This window comes from Fomitiporia mediterranea, assembly GCF_000271605.1.
Source record: "Fomitiporia mediterranea MF3/22 unplaced genomic scaffold FOMMEscaffold_11, whole genome shotgun sequence".
Classification (NCBI taxonomy): Eukaryota; Fungi; Basidiomycota; class Agaricomycetes; order Hymenochaetales; family Hymenochaetaceae; genus Fomitiporia; species Fomitiporia mediterranea.
Genome location: NW_006760396.1, coordinates 1,243,119 through 1,266,031, shown reverse-complemented (window position 1 = coordinate 1,266,031; position 22,913 = coordinate 1,243,119). Strand labels below are relative to the sequence as shown.

Sequence of the window (22,913 nt, the reverse complement as noted above, 5' to 3'; positions counted from 1 at the left end):
CCCCATGTGATTCGGTGTTGCTTTGGGTGTCACATGACATTGACAGCATATCCACACTGGAATTTGCATCGTCTTCCTTTTAGCATCGTTGGCCAGGCTTGTTTTCTACTCGCGCAATGCATTTCTATTTCTATTAGCAGCCGTGCGTCATTGCTGAAAGCAAGATTTCACTCGTGACAATGAAGTGTGCGCCGCGACGGACAATGTGTTGGTTTTGGAATTCAACAATCTCCAAGACCTATTTTCAGGCTTGCTTTAGGTAAGCGCACCTTTCTCTCATTTGTCCCTTAATTGTGCTATTTGACCTATCTTCCCTCCCTTGCGTGAAGTGGAACTGACTGATGTCGCTACATAGATGCTCTGCAACTCGATAATTTTCATCTTTCCCAACGCTTTTCCTACAATGCCATACTCAATTGTCGCCAGTGCACTCCCTAAGTCGCGGGTATCTGACTAACTGTCAATTCGAGTCGATGTCTTCGAATCAAAATCACATTTGACTGACACAATTTAGGATGCTATGCTGGATCCGTTCGTCCAAGGTGCGTTTCTACCCTCCGTTTCCTATGGAGCAGCTGCTAACATAAAAGTTGTTCAACTACGATGGCTGGGAACAAGGCACTGCCGCGACTGATATTTTGAAGATTTTAGTCCTGGAGTTCTCTGTCTTTGCAGAAGATATCTTCTCAGTCAAGAGAGTCTTTTAGCTGATGCGTTGCACCTTGCCTAGGGTGCCATCGTTCGTCAGGGTCCATACAGACTTATTGGTCGGAGAATTAATGGCGGTTTGGATACCGCTGCACTTGGGAGAATCTGTTCGGCTTTTTAATACTTTACTCTCCTTGGCACGTTGACACTTCGTGAATCGCATTTCCTCTCTGACACAGTCATACCCGCAGAGATAGTTGTCAGGTGTCATGACACGGCCAAACAAAGCGAAGTTCTTCCAGAATGCCACCGATAAAAACAGTTAAACTACGTGAGTTCTATTATCTCTGGATTACTGAGGTTGTCGCTTGAATAACTTCCTTTTAGCTTCTCAACAACGTTTCAATAACATTACCGGTGTTATTTCGTGGTTAACGACTCCAGAGTCCCACGAGTGAATGATTCTTCTGTGTTTTTTTAATTTATTTCCACATTCACGCAGATCAACAGAGCGATGGGGTTTTCATGGTTACTCCGTTCTTTTCTTACGACTCTGTTCTCACTGAAAAGCAGGAGCTCCTTCGAGTAGTCTTTGACAACTTCTAGCTCTTTTATGACGCGCTTTTAATCAGAGGCTCGATCGTCAAGCTATGGGAGTAGGCATTCCGGATTAAAGAAGGAAAAAGAGCAGCTCTCAATTGTTCGCAATAGCATACACAAGGCATAGAAGGATGCCGTAGTTCGAGTGTGGTACTCACGTTATCTGACGTGCTTGGCAAAAAGCCAATAGATGTGCAATAGATAATGGCGTTCCTCCTCGATTCCGATAAGTCGTGCCGTGTCGTGACATCACGCAAGTCGACAAAGCAGCCAGCATAGTCGCTATATTGTGGCCAATAAAGCTCGGAGTTATGACTTGAGTCGATGTCGAAGGCAGACTCTACCTCTGTAGCATCGATGGTAGTGACCGTAATTTCGGATTCTGCATATTCCTATGATTGTCGCCCGAGTCCGTCGTTTTCAGGCGCGACTTCAAGATAGGAGATGTCAGAAGTTGCGTTAGACGAGTTGTCCACTTGTCGAGTCTCGTTATAGCATCCTTCATCTCGATTGTCAGTGTTTTTACAGCCTGATGTCTTATTGTATGTATGTCAGATGATGCGTCAATTACAGGAATACACGAATGTTAAGTTCTTTGAAGTTGAGTTGCTTGTAGATTCAATGGCACATTGTGATCCTAACTCACAGACAAGCACTACAAAGTGTTGACTCATATCGAAGATATCGTTGGATAGCAAGACAGATCAGAGCTTTTTTTGGCGTTTGAAACAACCGGGTGTTGGGACGGTCTCTTGGATATTCCCTTTGTTCATCCTATTTTAGAGTGCAAGCTACACTGAGGAACACTCGATCACTGCAGAGTTTCCTTGCAATTGTGAAAGACAAACCAATATTGGTTGAATGAAAAATGCCTTCGTCATGCCTACTGTTTACACAAGCGTTGCTCTGTGTCAAGTAAAACAAGGAGTGGACCGATAAGGACTCACGCTGTCCAATAATGGCCATCACATGGTGTCTAGGGTACACAATCTAATTTTCCTTACGTCCAAGTAATTTGACGTAGAAGTCTTCGGTTGACCGAATCGCCCACAAGGCCGTTGATCGAGATACGGATCCAAATATTGATCGGCGAATACGAGGTACAACATGCGTCCACAGGATCAAATATTTCCGTATTCGGCACTTAGAACTTTAAGGGTCAGATCTTCCGCGGGCATATGAATTGATAGGACACGCTACAAGGTTCGCGTGAATGAAGGCCTGATCGTGTACTATTGTGTTTGACGAAGTTGGTAAGTCCAAATTGACTTTGTCCAATCGATACCGCTTCCGTGTGTCTAGAGTTTCACTTTCTGCACGGAAGCAGATGGAAAGTTTTTGTTTGGACAATGCGACTTGGTGAGATTTGCAATTGCCCTTTGCTCATACTTCAAATAAGTCGAAAAAAACAACATAGCCTGTCCGAGCTGGGCCGTCGTATATTTGACAAATCCTTATTCTTCACACATTGTGGAGCAAACGCTACATGACGACCCATCTTCACGCTTGTGGAGACAGATCTCTGCAAGATAAATTAAGTCTCCGCAGCTTCGACAAGATATTCTGGACAAACAGCACGCTTTCGCCTTGTGGCTGATAGCCGGCCTCCATGATCTTCTTGACAGACTCGTCCAGGGTAGGCTTCGATGGTTCTCCGAACGTCAGACACGACACGACTACGTCCTTGAACGTCGTGCCCATGATGACCGGAATTTCGCGCTCCGCTAGTTCAATTAAGTCCCAACGTACCAGCCAACCCCTGTTTCTGTACTCTGGCTGACCCCTGTCTGTAAATATTTGTTTGTACTTTTCAACTGAGAAATCGAACCAAGAGAAGTCTGCGTCGTAACATTTTTTCTGTTCTGACCAGGAGAACAAAGATTTCCAGAGCGCCACCTCGATAAGAACGACTCCAAGGCTGTAGATGTCATCGCGCATGCTATACCGAATGTGCTCTGCACTCGTGGTATGGACAGGATGAGTATATAAATCCCTCATATAGGGTGAATAAGCAAAGGGATTTATTACAGTGTCGACATCCTCGGATCGTGCGCGATCAAAACGGGCAAGATAAGGAGAACCGAGCTTTTTCGGGAAGAAATCGTCTTCCTTGGCATTGAGTGGTTTGAGCGATTCGAAAACGAGTATCGAGTCTGGCCGAATGTCCTTATGAACCAGATTCAAGGAGTGAACAATGAGTACAGACGTTGCAAGCTGAATGCAAAATTGGAGGCGTGATTCCAGTGGATGCTGTGGAGGACCATCGAGGAGAAGCATACGCAGGGTACGTGGAGAGCTCGTTCCTGAAGGTGGCCTGAGAACCAAATCGTGCTCTGTGCTTAAGAATCTGGTTGACACCTGAGCCCATCCACAACAACGTAGGATTCCAAAGCTGGCAGTGTACACATTTGCTGTCCCCGAACGTTCTTCTGCAAAGAGTCGCGCAATATTGTCTGTCTCGCTGACAGCCTGCTCTCCCTTCTCCTGTGCAATGAGGTAGTTCATGTCGCGTCTGTCAATGATGCAGCCCATGTAACGGCCCTTCTCGATTGAATAAAAACCGGTCGGATGGATTTCGTCTAGGTCTTTATATGTGTCGATTTCCGAAGCTACTATATGATTCACCGTCTCGTTTTGTTCTGCGCGAGTCTTCAACCGAGAGATAAGCAGTAGTTCATCGGCAATGTCCTTCATTTCATCCTCCGAGCCTGGAAACGGATCCCTAACAGACCTCAAATCTTGGAAAGATAGAAGTATATCCCTGAGGTTTCCAGTCCATCTTTCGAGTGCATCCATGGAATCGTTGATTTGGCGGCAGCCCATTGCAAGGTATGCAACTTCAGAGACCAGTTTACCCATCCGAGAACGATCGAATCCTGTTACATTTGAACTTTTCTGGCTTCGCGCTAACTTCTCCGCTACCGCTGCAGCAAGACGAGCCATATACTCCCTACCACTTTTTGCTGTGTCCATTCGTAGCCTGACTGTCCAGCTCTCGACAACGTATGCCATAGTCAGCATTGCATCACTTGCATGCAAGAATGCTTCTATGAGTAGGTGCTGTCGGCGAGCTTCCAAGCTCTGAGGATCTGTATGGACTGCTTTGACGTTGATAAACGCAACGTAGTAGGCAAGCTTTTTCGTTCCAAAGATAGCCCGGTTAATTGCTAACCTATGATCGTCCTGCAATTGGCGATAATCGTGTACTACCCTACATGTCTTGACAATACCCTCGACAGTTGCGGGAAACCCCAGGACTAAGGATACAAAGTCGACCATGCCAGAGAAGAAGTTGGATAAGGACAGGTTTTTCACCTGCCAATTAAGTTCGCGTCTTATTTATTTGCGCTCAGACACACGAACAAATAAATCTTTTTCAATGACTAAAGGATTTTATGCAGTAATCTTTACTCTCAGATCCGCAGTAAAACAAGAACAGTGGTTCTTAGAAATTAATCCGATAGAAGGAGTGACTTAATTGTCTACATTCTCAAAGGTATATAAACAGGAAATCATGAAGGCCGAGCAGTGGAGAACAAGAACCGGCGAGGAGACCCTGTAGATATGAGAGTCGCTCGATTAGATGAGTATACACTGCGCATAATGTTTGAGGTGTTCGAACGTACCGAGAAGGGATTTGAGAATGTAAAAGCATTCGCGTCGAACCGAGCCCGCATCCTGAATGACTGACGTTAATTTTCCTCCCCCAACATCTTTAAGAACCCATCTTCGTGCATATCCAGGGATGTCTGAGACGAGTTCATTGAACTGCTTTAATGCATCGGCTGACGATGGACGCTTCTCTGGCACTTGTTGAGTCATGCTCTCGACGAGAGGAGTTAGGAATTGAATATTGGTAAACTTCTATTTCATTTCAGTATAGAACTCCACCATATGCAGGAAATTGTGCATACCGTAGTTAAATGCCTTTTGAAAACATTGCCCAATATATAAATATCAACAGCAAATGGATCGTACGTTTTGAAGCTTGAGAGTTCTGGTACATCTTGGTCCAGGCCTTCCCGCCCACTCACCAATCGCGGCTCTCCCTCCTTGAACCGTGATGATAGACCGAAGTCCGTGAAGTAGTATTTGACCGAACGAACGTCACTTCGACGAAGTGGACGCGCCACGTTTCCCGCTGCATCGAAACTCCAGAGACTTGCATGAAAGCCCTTTGGGTACATCTCTGCAGCATCAAACATTATATTTTCATCCGAACAATCCCTATAATAATTAATGACATTGTTTCAGCCCTGTACAGTTCATGAAATTCTCACCTGTGAGCGACACCTAGTTTGTGCATAAAACCTAGCCCCTGATTTTGGCCATCTTGAGTTGTGCTTACAAGAGACAAATACGAAGAGAAAATCATACTTGTAGGGTCTGCTGCATAAAGTCCAACACCTCATCAACACTGAAAAAAGGAGGATCATTGAATGGGCGCAGAAGGGGCATGATGATAAATTCGAGAGATGGAGCTTCGTCATCCCTAACAATCTCGTAAAAGGGGATACAGTGGTTTTCCGAATCATTTGCGTGATCACCAGATGAAAGGTACAAGCCGATATTTGATTCCTTTGCGTTTCGTTCGACCGCCTTAATGATAACCTGTGTCCCATCAGACATCCGCTTGGCATCAATAATCATTGGCATCTAGGAGAAACTTCAGTGAAGTGATAAGGCATCTTAAAAGAGAGAAACCTCACAGGATTAAAGAAGGAATCTTCAAACAGAAGTGGTGATTTGTTGGTATTCAACCAAGAAGGTATCCAGTCTGGTCGAAATCGTGGCCGAAGAAGATATCCATGGCGCTCTAGCATCTTCTGTCGGTCTCGCCATACAATTTCATCAGGGATAAGGTCATGTTCAATCTTGATGTTTTTTTTTCGCCACGAAGGAATGTCAGCGGACATGAAGAAATAGGAACGAAGAAGTGCACTGTCGCGCGTGTTCTGTGTGACTGAGCCGTATGGGAGACCCTTTCCTTTCCTGGTTTTATTGTTCTTCATAATTTGAAATACTCAACGAACCATAGTTTAATTATATACAGTGCTTGTTTTCTTATATGTAATGCTATCACTCATATTCTTTGCAACAGGTTGCGACGTATTTTATTTTTCTTTCCCTGCAACAGCGGGTAGCACTGTTGTTTGTCCCTGCCTCATAACCCACTGCACAACGAGTTTTCTGACTTCAAAGACCACGAATCACCGCATCCAAACCAAGCTGCCCGAATCGATAGATGCCAGCTTCACTACGCAGAGATGTAAGTAAACGTCTTGCACACGGATTTACTCCAATTATGCAAGACTGATGGCAATCGTGTAATGCAGGAGAAAGACTTGGCCAAGGATCTAGCAAGAGTTGACAACACGCGAAGGACCACAGAATCGATGGTCATGTTTGATGGTAATGATCCGGCAGACAATGTCTGTATTGGCCTCAGACTGCAATATGACTCGTACGTGTTCTGAAGTATCAATTATGCTACTGGCACTGAAAATAACAAATAATGTTGACCTCAAGGTCAAAGGCCGACTTTGAGCATTTCTGTAGATCAGACAAAGGTGGCATACGTGCAGCGCTTCGAAGCTTGCTACCAAGCAGTACAGAAAAACGTAAGGAGAAGACGCATCTGAAGGACCGTCTACAACGAATAGAGACAGGATATAAGGTGGGGTTATATTATTGATGATTTGATGATTACACGTGACTCAAGCACACTCGAGAGGACGTCTCAAATGCGGCAATCATTTGAAGAAATCTCTATTTTTGCATTCATGAAAAACTTGTCAATCTCACAAAATGTCTATTATGACATTGCATCCAGTGAATGGGAGGTTAGATTTAGTTGTGAGTATATCCGCATAGAAGTATAGTTCATTGATAGCTCAAAAGGATCGCAATGTAGGTCTTGACGTGCCGGATTCACCGTGGCATTTTTTCGGATACAAGGAGTCCGAATTCCTCGACTGGTGGAGTTTGCGTCAAGCACTTGCACTTAAAGATTTCGAATGTTCAGGTATCTGCTACCGTATTTCTGCAATTATTGTCAGCTGTTTGACAAGCAACAGTTGCGCCAGTATGGAAGGATTTAAAGGCTTTGAACAGCAGTATCATCCGACTGCTGGAACAGTTGTCCTCATCTGTACGTTTCCTTACATTTAACTGTTTGATATTTTGTGTACTTATTCAATGCAAGGAGTTATCCGGAACAAAACTTGATCCGATATTAAAGATAATCGGCAACAAAATCGAGGCGACTGGGAGGAACATAATTACTCTTCTTCAGAAGCCAAAGTGTGTCAGCTTGGCAACACAGTTATTCGGTTATTCTGCTCCGTATGTGAAGCTTCTGAGGTTTAGGTATCGTTCTGCATCTCACTGGCTGCAATAGCATCGTTTATATTGCTCTGGAATGCACGACAAGAATGCGAGAATCATTTAACGAGTCACGGGGGTCTGGTGGAAATGATTTGCCTGCAAGAGCAAAGCTCTGGGAGCATTCAGTTCACTGCATTGATCGCCTTGCAGAAGCACTACTGCAAAAAAGCAGGGTTTGTCATTTTACTAATGGCTTCTAATCCTTTATGCTGAAAGCTTTTTAGGACACGTATGTCAATCCCTTGCTTTTGGATAAAATGACAGCAGAATTCCCCTGATGCATTATTTTCTAGCACTTCTGATGCTGAGGTTGATGAGGCACTAGCGGCTCTGAATGCACTCGGTGATTACATGTTCCTACCCTTATTATATTACACTCTGAACTGCATGTATAGGTATGGAAGAACTTGGATTGAAAGACGTTCGTTTGTCTTCACAAAAAGGACGTCAGCTTGGGTTCGGGTCGTTTTCCGTTGTTTACGAACGATATGTGCCGGGAGGGACGTCTTGTGTGAGTCTACAATTGAATTCTTATTTTTGCAGAAATAACACGCTATACAAGTACGCTGTCAAAGAACCCACTGTGAAAAGCGGTCTTGATAATGATACAATACTTAATGTTAGTTCTAACTTACATTTGCTTGACGACTGGTACTGATACAACTGTTTCTAACGATAATAGAGGGTCCGAAGAGAAGCATGGATATGGAAACAATTAGATCACAAGAACATCCTCCCTCTTCGTGGTTTCTGTCAACTCCCCAATGAATTTCCAGGGCTTGTGATGGATGTTTGTAAATGCAGTCTCAAAGATTTTGTGTGTGATTGTTCGCCAGTTACTGAGAAGAAGAAGTTAGACCTGGTAAGCTCGTTTCTGTCTTCAATCGTACAGTACTAATATTCATACAGCTTCGAGGCGTTAGTGCAGGGCTTACATACTGTAAGTACTTTTTCATTGTAACAAGTATGATCTAAACGATTACAATACCTATAGTGCACTCCAAGAAAATCGCTCATGGTGATCTTCGGGCTGTCAGTCATTTGAGACCTTTGACCATTCTTACACACCATCTGACGTATCATACAAACAGGACAATATCCTTGTGAAAGAGTTTACTGCAAACAATGGCACCGATAAAGACCACATAGCAGTTATAGCTGATTTTGGAGTTGCAGGGTTCGTGGATGGCGCATCGGACCCCACATGCACACAAAAAAGGCTTGCACCAACATATGATCAAGTGGGACATCCGAATTGGCTCTCTCCTGAACTTTTGATGAAGGCAAGCTCGTCGGAGAGAGGGAAATCAGGAGGAGAAAGTTGTGTATGTATTTCAGCTCCCGGAGACATATACTCTTTCGGTTGTGTCTTTCTCGAGGTGAATTAGTACACTGTATAATACCTATGAGTTGACTGCTAACAAATAATGTTACAGGCTATGTTTGAGCGAGGCCCGTACCAGTCTTTCGATTCTGATGAGAAGAAGACAAAAAAACTGTCTGGCGTGTTACCTGCAACTCTGGAGGAAACGAGTGTAACTTACTTCCCATTCCTTTGTTCTACATGGGACTCAGAACCTGCCAATAGACCTGTGGCGGAGTCAGTTCTTCACCAAATGGACGAATTTCTTAAACCCTTTGCACCATAATTTATCCTTCTTATACCAACCATTAGTTTTCGGACCATTTTGCGGTACATAATCAGTAATAACTTGTACAGTAACTCATAGCTTGTGTAACAATGTCCAAATGTACATACAGCCAAATTCTTTGTAATTGCACATACGCTCTCAATATAATACCATTTAATACTCACTTTTGTAGAAGAACGGCAAATTTCACCTGTTCGCTGCAATATAAGTGCACGAGTTTGCATTTAGAGAGTCCCCAGCTCGAGGACACACCAGTCATTATTACTTGGCACTTTCTTCGAGTTGAATATACAAAATAGACCTTTCTAGCTTTTTGTGGCCGCCGCAGAGTTGCTAAAAATGACTGCGGAGACAGGTATTTTCCGCTTTCCAGACCGGTTTTCTCGTACTCCCGATTTCTCCAACAGAATGTAGAGAATCTCGATTTCTTGGTAAATAAATCATCTGTTACGGATGTTGTCGCGAATTACTTCTATGAAATGGCAAAGAGCAAATAAAGATCGCTTTGGATGCCTAATAGTTTGTGCGTCAAATTTCTAGTACGGAAAAGTAATATGCAGGACGATTCGAAATGTTTGTCTTACCTACTGGCAATATACTTCACAACTTTCTCGTGTGCATTAAGCTTGTCCACTTGGATCGTGTGGTCTGCTACGCCAAACCATTCGCATAAATTGGAGAGCCAACAACGAATAATTTCTACCAACGGTGTTTATCTCGGTTTCAACGACGCATAGAAGGGCCTTGCGTAAGGGGAGAGTAGGCGGTCTGTCTCGCCGTAATCTTTTTCCCGAGCCAGGGTAAGTGCAGATGTTCGCAAAGCATCGAGCTCGCCCCTGGGTGGAAATACTTGTGATAAAGTGTGAGGGATATTATAGTTTGACAAGCTGGCGTCCAGTTTGCATCGATATTAGATGTAATATCGGCTACGTCCGACAAGATTTAATGGGAAAAGTTATGGATGACGATACATACTTAGTATATCTAAAAATCAGTCGATTCAAGCATTTCCGAGCTAGAGATTATGCCTTTCCTCGATTTCCCGACAAACTATCTACAGATATCGCCACAGAATTCGCAATGCCGATGATACGTTAAGATTGGCAGCGCACGGGCAAACAATGGATGAGGCGATCGAAAAAAAAAGTTGGGTGGACGATAATCACTTACATATGTTTGTCTCGTAAACCTTCACAAACTTTTGTGGAATACCGTCGCAATGCAACGGCCAGGGTCTAAAGAAAATTAGCTTGGGGAAAACATCGTGAGTTGCTTGTGCCGCTCCAGTCGGGACAATTTTTATGCAGTCGAAACCCAGCACCTTGTTTGCGTGAGCGTTTACTCGGACGGGAAACCATGATTCTCTTTTGGTGTCTTCCTGCGTACTATGCCATGACAAACAATCCAAGTCTGGAGGAAGGGAGAGATCGATCATATTGATCTTTCTTGTAGTACACATCTACAAATATTACATTTGATTCCGCTTGAACCCAAAGAAAGCCCGAATAAATTCCTAGCAAAAAACGTACCAGCCCATGTTCAATCGTAATAATCACTGGCTCGAGGTGTTTAATCGAGACGAGCAATACGACTCCTCTGCAATTACGGACATCAGTACATTACCGTCTATCATACTTCTGAATCACTTACAACAGCCTTCTTCGCTTCGGAATCGGCGCTGGCTTGAAAATAAGAACACAGTTCCCGAAACCTCCGGCCGTTGTGAAGCTCACAAGGCAGCTCGCACAGTCATTGCTACCAGCGCACGCAGAGCCTGAAGGCGAGGTGCCTGAAACTTACACGGAACCAGTCGATGCGGGTGCCAAGACTCCATTCTGTGTGATCGTTGCCGGGCCACCAGTGGAAGATGCACTGGTACCAGATGGGTCGATGAGGATCTTCGTGATCTCGGTCGAGCCATCCTGACCACTGAGCATTAGGTGAGCATAGGTTAGAATTGTATTCGTTGAACACGAAAAAGAATGGGATTTACCCGTTAAAGTTCGTAACAGTGACGGTAAATGCGTCCCCGTTTGCCGCCGCCGCCGCAGATCTAGAGCCAGGAATTGCACTCGTCACGTTACTGCTGTTTGCATAATTACTTGAAATGGCCACATCACGTGATTTTTCGATGCAAGATGTTCATTAAAGGTCAGGAACAGAGTAAAACACAATTTTCTCAGTAAATACAGAACTTCTTACACTCATTAAGGTATTTAAAATTAAACCCACTCTCTGGCCAAAGTATTCTGTAAAAAAATTGAGTTTATCCAGGTTAGTTATTGAGATACAAGGAAAGGAAGTATAGTAACATAAACATGCATAACTATTCTCAGTCAAAGTAAATTCTATTCTGCCTGACATTGTCCACCAAAAATTCTGTTTTAAATCATAAAAGTAGTTGTACTCTCTAGGAAAAGTATATTGTAAAAAAATTGAATTTATCCGGGTTGGTTATTGAGATACAAGGAAAGAAAGTATAGTGACATAAACATGTGTGACTATTCCCTGTCAAAGTAAATCCTATTTAGCCTGATATTGTCCACCAAAAGTTGTGTTTAGAGGCTTTAGATTAGTCTTATAGTTTTTATTACCTTTAGACAAACTTATTTCAGGAAAACACTAAGTCTGTACTTTATTATATTACAGAAATATGATTATCATTTCTTAGTATACACAATCTTCAACTTTTTATCAAAGTATTACTAACTTTCAGACAATTATTTACTATCTCTATATATTCAAGTTTGCCCTACCCTTTCCCTTCAATTTCTTAATGTTAATAGTAGCATATTTTACTATACACTGTGCAAGACCTTGTAAAACCCCTATTCTACATTCTTTTGCCAGCTGTATGATCTCAGCTGTAGGAAGTGTGGACACATTATTAAGGTGTGTAAATTTGTTTACTTGAAAAACAGGAACAAGTAACATGTAGTCATACTTATCCCTGTTACAATCTGAACAACTTACACAGTCTCTCTCTAGCCAAACCTCAATCCTTAGGTAATCAATACCTTCCTTGCTACCAAATAAAGTGTCTGCTTAGTAGTGATTGTTGTTTTTGTTGTTCTCAACCTTAAGAGTAGAGTTACTTTGATTAACCATTATTACTGATTTTGACCTTGATAGCTTCTTATAGTTAAGAAGATTAAGGCATACTAGTGGTTCCTCAAGTATAACCCCCTTCTCTCCTAGAAACTATAAATGTATTAGTGAACAAGAATAAAAGATGTTATAATAATTACTTACTAATAGTTTAGCATGTATTATTATATACTCATATGTGTACAAAGTATGGTTACTCTTCTAAGTGTAATAGTATTAATAAGAGTACTTAGAACAATAGTAATATACTATAACTTTCTTTAGATAACTAGTAATAACATTAGTAACATTGTTTTTCACCTTCTCAGACTTTGGGTTTAGGGTAGCTAGTGCTTTGACTGTGCTAGCCTGTCTACAATTGTAACCTAGTACTATTAGAGCTGTTATAGCCTGATAAAAGTTACTAAACAATAAAGTGTAATACAAATTATATATGTATACATACTTGTGTCTGTATGTTCCTTAGAACAATTTTACAAACAGGTTTAGAACCTTTCTTCTTATAAGCTGTGTCAGTCATGTATTCCTTATAATATAAACAAAGCTAAGATACATTTTTGTCAGTTTCAAGGTAGTAAGCCTCTATCTTCTGTCTAGGTTTCTTACACTAGAGAGCTTTATAGACTAGAGTTATAGTACTAGGGAGAGTCTCTAGCAATTTTGCTACACAACCTAGAAGGTAGATGCATTTCTAGGACAAAACTATTATAAGACTTCTGAGTACAATACTATTATAAACAAAAACTTCAAATTGAAATTCTTTTTTTTACTGTGTGATCTCTTGACTGTCTGACACTTTTGTTATTATTAAGTTAAAATCAAACAGTAATAAAGTATTGAAACACATTAGCTTACATTCAGGATCTTTAAATATTTCTTCACTAGCAGATTTGTTATTAGATACTATAAGTGCTACTATAGACACTAATTCTAATTCTGATAGCTCCTTATTAAAAAGCTCATTATTAACAAGGTTCTAAATGGTAAGAAAAATATAAGTAAATGACTGTATTTAAGATATATACATACTCTGTCTTCTATAGCTGGAAATTCTGTCTAGGAGTTGTAAGAATCTAACATTAGTATTAGAACAGTAGATACAATTGTAGTACTGTACCTGTAACACATTAAAGGAATTCTCAGGTAATACATTCAGAGCTAGTGTTGTTACAGCTAAAGTGCCTTTATAAGAACATCCTGGCCTATGTTTGACTGTTACAATATTAGCTGTCTGTTGTATACCTTCTTTGTCTTTACTTTTCTTTATAGAAATCTATAATGTAATAAGGTACATATTAATATATATTTACACTAGTAAATATACTAAGTATACCTGTATGTTCTTACTACTTGTTTTCTTTGGACAACCAACAGTATACTTTGTTTAAACAGTATCCATTTACTGTTTAGGTGCCTTTGTTTGAGCTGCTTCCCTAGCCTTTAGAGATAGGATTTTCTTTTGTGCTTCCTTCTCTGAGACCAGTTTACTATTAGATGCTTCAGATAGTATAATAGTAGAACAATACAAGGTAGGGCAGAGGGCAACTGTAGCTTTAGAGCAAATACATTTTGACACAATAAATAGAAGTCAGTTATAACAGAAAAGATAGGTAGACTGTCTAAAATGACTTATTAGAATGATCTGTTTGCTCTCATAAGTTAACTCTCACATAAGCATGTTTCTAACATGTTAGTGTCATTTGACTTGTCCTCTAAGCTTACACTCTCTAGTTAGTTTGTCTACTAGGCAATCTTAGTCATTATACCTTTCTTAAGACAAAAAAAGAGTATCTAAATCTTGATTAAGTATGTTTTTATACAGTATATTTACACATCTTCTTACTTTTTATAAGTATGACCCTTCTAGCACAAATACAAAGTGTTATTGTCTGAATGTAACAAGTCTGTAGTTTATCAGTCAAAGACATATTGTATTTCCTTAGTGTTCTACAATCTACAGTTTATTATACTTTGTAAACATGGTCAGAATCTGGTCCTATAGAAGAGACACTTGTAAGACTAGGTAGGCCATACTTACTAGGTTATAATAATATGTGTGTAGGTTCTCTACAATGGATCAACATTGTATAGCCTAATAAAGGGGCAAAATGTTAGTTTCTGTATAGTGTACTAGAATTCTAGAATGACACATATCTGGATGAGCTAAGGGAAATGCTTGAATGATAGTATAAGGTTAAATGCTTAAATACAACAATTTGAAGGACTTTGAGAAGGGTTGGATTTACTTTAAAGAAGGTTAGTTCCTTGTTTTCTAACCAGCTAATTGTAAGATTAAGATACTTTAGATTATACAACATGTATAAGAATAGAATGAGGAATTGTGTGTACAATTTAGGATACATATTACTTTACAGTATTCTAACTGAAAACTCTTTGTCTTTATTAATGAAAGTGTAGTAGACTGAAGAACTTACATGTAAGATTAGGTATAGGCTTTAGAAGGTTTACATACTGTTTGAAAGACATTCTTCATGTATGAGAAACAGTAAGCCTGAAATCTGGAAACCTGTAGAATATACTTACAGTTGTTAGATATTTTATACTCTTAAGGATTTCTGTAGATAGTATTATTGACTGTATAATAATTGAGGGATTATACAATACAGAGCTCTTTATAAACTTTATCACAGGTCTATTAGACTACAGTTGAAAATACCTTATTGCATCACATTATAATGCATAAATTGAATATTGTATAGCTTTCTGCCTAATCCCAGCTCAGGATAAGGGAATTATGCACAAAAATAGTCTATTACATATTGTATCAAGATTTGTGAGAAAATTATGCAAAATTCTGGGCATTTTGGGAAATTAGACTGCTTACTGTTGTGATTTTTGTACCCAGAAGCCTCACATATTGTTCTCTAACATACTTCAATACAAAAAGAATGTTTCTGATTAACATTTCATTGCTTACAATGTCTTCAATGCTGCCACAAGACCAAGATAGGGCAGCAAAGATCTCTTCATGATATGTGGGGGAAAGTTATTTGCATTGACTAGCTTTTTCTATTTTTTTGTTTCTACAGATTCTGACTGTATTTCCTTGTATTACAAACTATTTCTTGAGTTTTACAGTAATATACACATTTACTGTACTTGTCATTGTCTTGGTTGTCTTTCTTGATGCTCTAAATATGTGCTTATTTTCTTGTCATAGTGTATATGTCTTCAAATAAATTGAAAAGCAATATCGAATTTGGTTTCCTAATTAAGTAATGTTTTCGCACGGTTACCATAATGCATATTGCTCATATTGCATAGGTCTGAGGCCTCTCCCAACATTATGCAATAAGATATTTTCAACTGTATATACAACTATACTCAGACCTAAAGTCTGTAATTGTTATAAACAACTACTTAATACACAAAGTACTAGAGATTTGTAAGCTGATTGAATCAAGGTATGTACTCTATTCCTCTCAAAGTATAGTTTTTGTTAGGAATTGTAAAATACAGTAACTAGGTTTGGAAAAGCTTAACTCAAGACTTGGAACTAAGTAATTTATATACAAAACTCTATTAGTTACAAGTTTAGAGATTAGCCAGATCAACTAGGCTACCTTTGTTGTCCTACTTAGTAAGAACTCTAGCTTAGTATTATAAACCTCTAATCATTACTAATAGGTGATCAATCTATTAGTAGAGAGAGGGGACAGGAAGGAGTAGGTACTAAGTTAGTTAGGAAAAGGTAACAAAACCTGTAGACAAGGTCTTTATCTCTCTAAGGTTAAACACATACTCTAGTATAGTATTACTTGATAACCTTAATTAAAGACAAGTCATTTAGAATGCTTGTATGGAGAGAGGATCTGGAAAGAGTATAGTGTTCAGAGTAAGAAGTATAAAGGAAAAGACTAGGAGAAAACCTGAAGAGATAAAAGGAAAATATTATACTTACTTGAAGAGAAACTATATAGTTAGCTAGGAACTCTTTGTACAAAGACAAAGGACTATTAAAGCTAGTAAAGAGTTAGAGCTAATACTCTAAAGCTCTATACTTGAGGAGGACTAGTACTAGTGAAGGAAAGGGAACTGAGAGCTTTAAGGAGAGACTATAGGAAAATAGTCTCCTTTATACACTTTACTTATATAGATAGGAAAGTAATGAAGTTATAAACATGAGGACTATATAAGGACAACATAAGGAATACATGAGACAATCTAGAACTTTGGTTGTAAGTTCTATGATTAAATACAGAAGTATAAAGATAAGACTAAAAGTTAATAAGGATAATTGTCTCCTAAACTAAGTCTATTAAAGAAGACTTAGGGAAAGATCTAGAACATTAGTTATCAGTTCTAGAGTGTACACAAGACAGTCTAGAACTTTGGATGTAAGTTCTAGGGGTAGTACAGAAGTACAGCCTTTTAAATTACAAGAGTTATAAGGAGTCATTAAAAGTTATAATACTCTACCTTATAAGAAAGTGTATTACAAACTAGTGTACAGAAAGTACAAGTCAAGTCAGACAGAGTTATAAGAACAATAGAGAGCTCTACTTTATAAGAAAAGTATTACACAGCTTACACAGTATAACTAGTCAGGAGGACTCATAAGGAGTCATTAGAAGTATGAGAGGAAGTACAAAAGACATAACAATATAGTAAAGGAGTGTTAGTGTGTTGAGGTCACAATGTTTCCTAATTGATAGGAAATATTCTTCCATAGGATTGTGCACCACTCACAAGGATACTAAGAGTAAGTCACACTAGTAGGGGTTCAGTGGACTCTGCTCATAGTGTGTAGGTGTCAATATGAGTTGACTGTACATAAGTTCTTAATCAGCTTCATTGTCCTTAGATTGAAGTAATATATATACTATCTAATATTGTATGTCTCAGATGTATGTCTCAGAAGACATGTCTCAGCAATAGCATATATTTGCAAGACGTTTGTGTGATTTGAGACATATGACACATTTATCCAAAATAAATGTTAACACTCCCCTTCAAACTTATACTAGTTGATCAGACTAATATAATGTTTGATATGCATTCGTCTGTTTTTTATTAATATCATTTACATTTGCAATGTAAATGTTTTGTTTGCTTCATATATTAAGTCCACTGTAAGTGTTATGTTTGTCTGATGTATTATTATTATGTTTGATGTAATAAACTGATTGTAAGTTCAATTTTTATTGCTAAGAGAGCTGTAGGATCTCTTTAGTGTTTGTTTGTTCATAGTTTTATTATTATTACTATTATAGTTGTCACTATAATGTTTTATCATTTGTATGATAGTAGTTTTTCTTGTTCACAATATAATATAATATGATATGATTTTGTTTTGTTTGTTTTTCATGTCATATTGTTTGTTTTGTGTCATAGTATGTTTATTTTATCATACTGTATTGTTCTACAGTTGTTCCATTATTTGTTCTGTTTGTATTTGTATTATTATATGTGTAGTTTGTTTTGTATTCTTACACTCAAAGTGTAATTATAATTGTAATTCGTTTGTATTGTTTCGTTTGTATAGTTAATACTATATTTAATAACAATGTGTGTGTTATTAATTTGTTCATTGTTAATTTGTATTTTTGCACATTTGAATTGTGTTACTAGTAGTTTTTCCACTTTTACTTTTGCAATGAAACTGTTGAATCATGCCTGTAAAATGTGCTGTTGATGTTATTATGATGTCCTCTATTCATCATGTATCATCTTTGTTCACGTTTGTTTTGTATTCATACCTTTTAAGCATTTAATAATAGTTCTATGCCTTTATATTGAAGCATCATATCATTTGCAATTCATAATATCATTTATGATATGTCAGATCACTTCATATCAAGGTTGATTGAGGTTTTATTCATTGTAATTTGTTTTATTTTATCATCTGACTGTTTGTAAGTCTGTTTAGGCACATTATTTATGTTTTAAACATATGGTATGTTTGTATTGTTTTGCTGTTTTGCAATAGATATATTTGATATTGTTATATGTGTGTATTGTGTTTGTTATTGTTTAATGTGTCCTTTGACTTTTACAAACTATAACATTATTTGTATGTTTGTATTGTTTTATTGTTGTGATAATGTTTTTATTATCATTGTATAGTGTTATTTGATTAATATATATTGCTTTGTACAATTATAATATGTGTTCATTGTTTTTATTTTGTAGATAGATGAAATAGTGTATTTCACAGTTCTATTTTTCATTGTATATTATAATATTTGTTTGTTTATTGTTTATTTTGTATCAAATTCTGTTTGATATTGTTTTAATTATTATATTTGCTTTATTTGCTGAATATATGTGTGTGTTTGTTATGAAATATGAATTTATTTCATTTATTTTGAGTGTATTGCTCATTTTTGTTCATTATGATCAATGTTATCTTGTTTTATTCAAAAGGATTAATGTTTTGATTGCTGTTACATCTGTTGCTTCTTTTAATTTTAGCAAGTGCTTTGTGCATCTAGTGTAGATTGCTTTAGGAATATGTGCTATTCCTTGGCTTCATTGCCTGGATTATTTCCCAGTCATACGTTTGAATATTATTTTGTTTATTTAATTATTTATTTGCTATTATGTCCTGCATGTTAGGGAATAAGTGTTGGAAGTTTCACATGATGCATAATTGTTATTTTTGATGTAACATACGTTCTGTTGTGGAAGACATAGTTCTGTTCTATAATTCTGTATAGTTCAATATACACTAGAGATGCTTTTCTGCTCAACATTGTTGTATGTAGTGTACTTCTCTGTGTTTAAGTATATAATCTGTAATATATATTTGTTTGTAATACATTCAATGGTGCTATGTATAGTGTGACCATCAAAGATTCCAGAGAATGTATCTCCTGTGTAGGTATTTTATTGTTGGATTCATTAGATTGAATGGATTTGCTTGTTGGATTCAACAGATTTGCTTTGAATTCGTTACAATAACTTTATAATTGTGTTTTGTAGGATGTGTAAGGTTAAATAGTGACATAGTCAATATTTCTGCATCATTTAATCGTTTGCTATGTTTCAATTGTTCATTCATTATGTTTTATGTTTTGTGAATATATGCTGTTATTACTCCCCTTCAATTCAAGAAGGTTCACTTTGAGTAATTGGCTTTTGTGTATAATTGATTTGTTTGTACGTTTTCATCATTCTATTATTTGTTTAAGCATTGTATGTGAATGTGTGAATGTGTTTTGTTGAATAATTTCAATGTTATTCATTATCTTTGTCCAATTTAGTTATTATTTCTTTTTGGCATTTATACTAATTGTTATTCAAGTTTATACTCAAATAGGTTGTATGTATGCTTGTGTATTTTGTTTGATTATTATGTGTATGTCTGAATAGTTTGTTATTTGGATAATTATAATCTATAGTATTATTTAGCAAAGATAAGTTTGTGTATTTTGTCTGTTATATTTGCATACATTGTGATGTGTTATTTCTATTCACTCAGTATCATTTGTCTTTTGTTTGATGACAAAAGTATTCAAGCTATTGTGTCTTGTTTCTGTTCTGTTTATTAATTTTATTCTTTTGTGATGGGCACAAGCTCAAGCAAGACTGTTAATTAAGAATACACTGTTATGATATTGTTTGAACTTTGAATAGTTAATGATATTCATTATGTATTGATCATAGATATATTCTTTGTGAATAAATATTTTTCCACTGTTTGTAGTGATTGATTAAATCTGTCATACGTTGTAGATGTTTAATTATACATGAAGTGTCTGATTGAGTTTCCAGAACACCCAAGCTTATCCTGTTTCTTTTGGGTTGCATTCTGGTGTGTGTCTGTCTTTTGTGTACTTAGTAGCAGTGTTCTTTCTGTTGCTTGGCCCTTCAGACTATCCAATGTTAGGCTCTAATGTTTTCAAGGCATTAGTTATTTTGTTTTGCATCTGTATTATTGTATTTTGTCAAGTTTTTAAGTGACATTTAATTGTTTATAACATTTTGTATGTTAATAATATTTTTGATGCATCCAAAATATGTTTATATTGTTTAAACTGTTTGTATTAATTGTATTGACTTAATACTTTGTTATTATGTATGTCATATTGATACATTATATTGCTACAATGTATTTGTAACTATTGTTTGTTCGATTTTCGCATTGTAATAGTAATTGTGTGAGGTATAAGATATGTATTTGTCTGTATAGTTTATAATGTCAATATTATACATATATGCATCATTATATTGTTTCTTTGTTTGTAACATTATGGTTTAACTTAATTTAATACTTTGTATACATATATATGTTTGTTTTTATATGTTTTGAATGTTTACAACATTGTTTTGTATGTTTTATTAATTGTTTTTATCATTATTATGTGTTTGTTCGATTGCATTTGTATATAACTTTGCATTATTTAATAATTAATAGTTTTATGTGTTTGAATGCATTATTATTATTTTGTATGTTTGTATATTTGTATATCTATACAATATGCTTTATTATTTCATTGTATACATTTGTATATCTATGCAATATATTTGTATTTGGTAAATATATGTTATTTATCATGACTGTACATTTGTGATAGTATAAATTGTTTTTATATTTGAGTTATTATGCTTTAGTTGCATTTATACTCTTGTTTTCATATTATTTGTTTGTCTAATCATTATTAGATTGATTATATGTTTGCAATAGTATTTCTTTATATTATTATTATGCTTCACTAGCATTATTCTTTTGTTTATAGTATTAATCATTTATATTATTAATATAATATCAAATGTTTGTTTGTTATGTGAGATGTTATTATTATAACGTATCTCTGTAGTGTAAGATAAAGTAGTTCAGCATTTGAATGTAGTATTGCTGGGTACTCATTACATTTAAAGCAACTAATCTGTCCAAAGTTATTTTAATAAATCAATGCACGTTTGGGATGCTCAGACAGGTGTGTCTAGGTCCTCATAGTATGTTCCAGTTACAAGTATTGTAGTATGTCTCATTGTATAGAGAGATTGTAGTCTTCAGGACAAGACAATTTGCATTTGGTATGCTCAGATGGGAGCACCAAAGGTTTGTAGATGAGTAGAATAGATTGTATGTGTAGAATCAAGTGGATTCAGCATTAAATAGAGTAGTTTGATGATACTTATCAAGTATAATATGATTGAGTGTATCAAATCATTTGTACTATAGTGTATAGTACACTGAAGTGTTCAAGATGACAATCATAGTGCATATAGTCATACATATAACCACTGAGGGGGGGAAATCATAATTGCAAAGACAATGATTTCGAAGCATTGCATTTGTAGAGGGTAAGGTAAAAGCATAGTAATGATGTAGATATGAGCAGGGAGTGTAAGGCTCATAACCTGTTAGTGTGTTGAGGTTGTAATGTTTCCTAATTGATAGGAAATATTCTTCTGTAGGATTGTACACTACTCACAAAGATACTAAGAGTAAGTCACACTAGTAGGGGTTCAGTAGACTCTGCTCATAGTGTGTAGGTGTCAATATGAGTCAACTGTACATAAGTTCTTAATCAGCTTCATTGTCCTTAGATTGAAGTAATATATATGCTATCTAATATTGTATGTCTCGAATGTATGTCTCAGAAGACATGTCTCAGCAATAGTGTATATTTGCAAGACGTTTGTGTGATTTGAGACATATGATACATTTATCTGAAATAAATGTTAACAAGGAGTTATTAGAAGATTAATCTAGAATATAAGAAGACACAAACTAGTGTTAGTAGATTAATAGAAGACACAAACCAGTATAGTATACAGTCTGAAGGATTAGCTAGCTCTACTTTATAGGAACAACAGTGAAGGGAGTTACTAAAGTTACTAGAGTAACATTACTCTAGTAAAAGGTATATAAGGAGACCAGTTTGGCCCTCAAAAGATAGTTTTATCAACTTAAGTTACCTAGTACTTGGAAATACTCTATTACTAACCTACTAGGTTACACTTGTAGCTTGACTAAAGTAGGACTCCTCTACCCTCTCACTCTACAAGTCTACAAGTCTTACCCTCTATACTCTATTCTGTTACTATTCCTAAGGATTAGGACTAGTAAAGTGAGTATATCTTACACTTTGATAAAACTCCAACTTAATTACAAATCTTTACTATTCTAGTAAAGCTCTAGTCTACTAAGGAGAACTCAAACCTGGAGCTAGTACACAAGTATATTAACTCTAATACTTACTTTATAATATTAACTAAACCTTAATAATTAACATTCAAAGTAGGTAGATAAATTACTCTACTACTTAGAACAGTTGTTAAGGTAAGTAACTTTCTTTTGTAGTAAGAAAAGAAAGGTTAATTAAGAAGTACTACTAGTTCTTGATTACTTAGTAGTCTACACACAGGAACAAGTGTTGATACTAGGAGGTATTAAAGGAATACTATTTTGGATACAAGGGGAAATTCCTTTAGACTCTTTCAAGTAAGGAAGAATAGTATCAACTGTTACTTATATAATAGACACTCCTATTAATTAACAAATTTGGATTGAACAAATCTAAGAATACTCAGACTACCTATACA

The 22,913-nt window shown here is 36.9% G+C and overlaps 5 protein-coding genes across 5 annotated transcripts; 1 reads left to right on the top strand and 4 right to left on the bottom strand.

The window, feature by feature from the left end:
* Window positions 1–1,272: 1,272 nt before the first annotated feature.
* On the bottom strand, window positions 1,273–1,753 carry FOMMEDRAFT_160244 (uncharacterized protein; the record flags this gene model as incomplete). Its single annotated transcript, XM_007270035.1, has 3 exons — window positions 1,273–1,296; window positions 1,365–1,530; window positions 1,593–1,753. The coding sequence occupies 3 exons, from the start codon at window positions 1,751–1,753 to the stop codon at window positions 1,273–1,275; spliced, it is 351 nt and encodes a 116-aa protein (XP_007270097.1).
* A 995-nt stretch (window positions 1,754–2,748) lies between these two features.
* On the bottom strand, window positions 2,749–4,527 carry FOMMEDRAFT_160243 (uncharacterized protein; the record flags this gene model as incomplete). Its single annotated transcript, XM_007270034.1, has 1 exon — window positions 2,749–4,527. One exon carries the CDS (start codon window positions 4,525–4,527, stop codon window positions 2,749–2,751), a length of 1,779 nt encoding a protein of 592 aa, XP_007270096.1.
* Window positions 4,528–4,677: 150 nt separating this feature from the next.
* Window positions 4,678–6,144, bottom strand: FOMMEDRAFT_127984 (uncharacterized protein). The gene is made up of 6 exons (XM_007270033.1): window positions 5,958–6,144; window positions 5,626–5,904; window positions 5,529–5,566; window positions 5,163–5,475; window positions 4,875–5,112; window positions 4,678–4,804 (listed from the first exon to the last, which is right to left on the bottom strand). The coding sequence occupies exons 1-6, from the start codon at window positions 6,069–6,071 to the stop codon at window positions 4,761–4,763; spliced, it is 1,026 nt and encodes a 341-aa protein (XP_007270095.1). The 5' UTR covers window positions 6,072–6,144; the 3' UTR covers window positions 4,678–4,760.
* A 349-nt stretch (window positions 6,145–6,493) lies between these two features.
* On the top strand, window positions 6,494–9,284 carry FOMMEDRAFT_160241 (kinase-like protein; the record flags this gene model as incomplete). The annotated part of the gene is made up of 16 exons (XM_007270032.1): window positions 6,494–6,517; window positions 6,585–6,712; window positions 6,778–6,925; window positions 6,981–7,091; window positions 7,150–7,273; window positions 7,326–7,399; window positions 7,454–7,593; window positions 7,649–7,808; window positions 7,900–7,978; window positions 8,031–8,146; window positions 8,198–8,254; window positions 8,318–8,497; window positions 8,545–8,575; window positions 8,630–8,667; window positions 8,727–9,014; window positions 9,072–9,284. The coding sequence occupies 16 exons, from the start codon at window positions 6,494–6,496 to the stop codon at window positions 9,282–9,284; spliced, it is 1,911 nt and encodes a 636-aa protein (XP_007270094.1).
* A 1,025-nt stretch (window positions 9,285–10,309) lies between these two features.
* Window positions 10,310–10,722, bottom strand: FOMMEDRAFT_136421 (uncharacterized protein; the record flags this gene model as incomplete). The annotated part of the gene is made up of 2 exons (XM_007270031.1): window positions 10,310–10,341; window positions 10,458–10,722. 2 exons carry the CDS (start codon window positions 10,720–10,722, stop codon window positions 10,310–10,312), a joined length of 297 nt encoding a protein of 98 aa, XP_007270093.1.
* Between the last annotated feature and the right edge of the window lie 12,191 nt (window positions 10,723–22,913).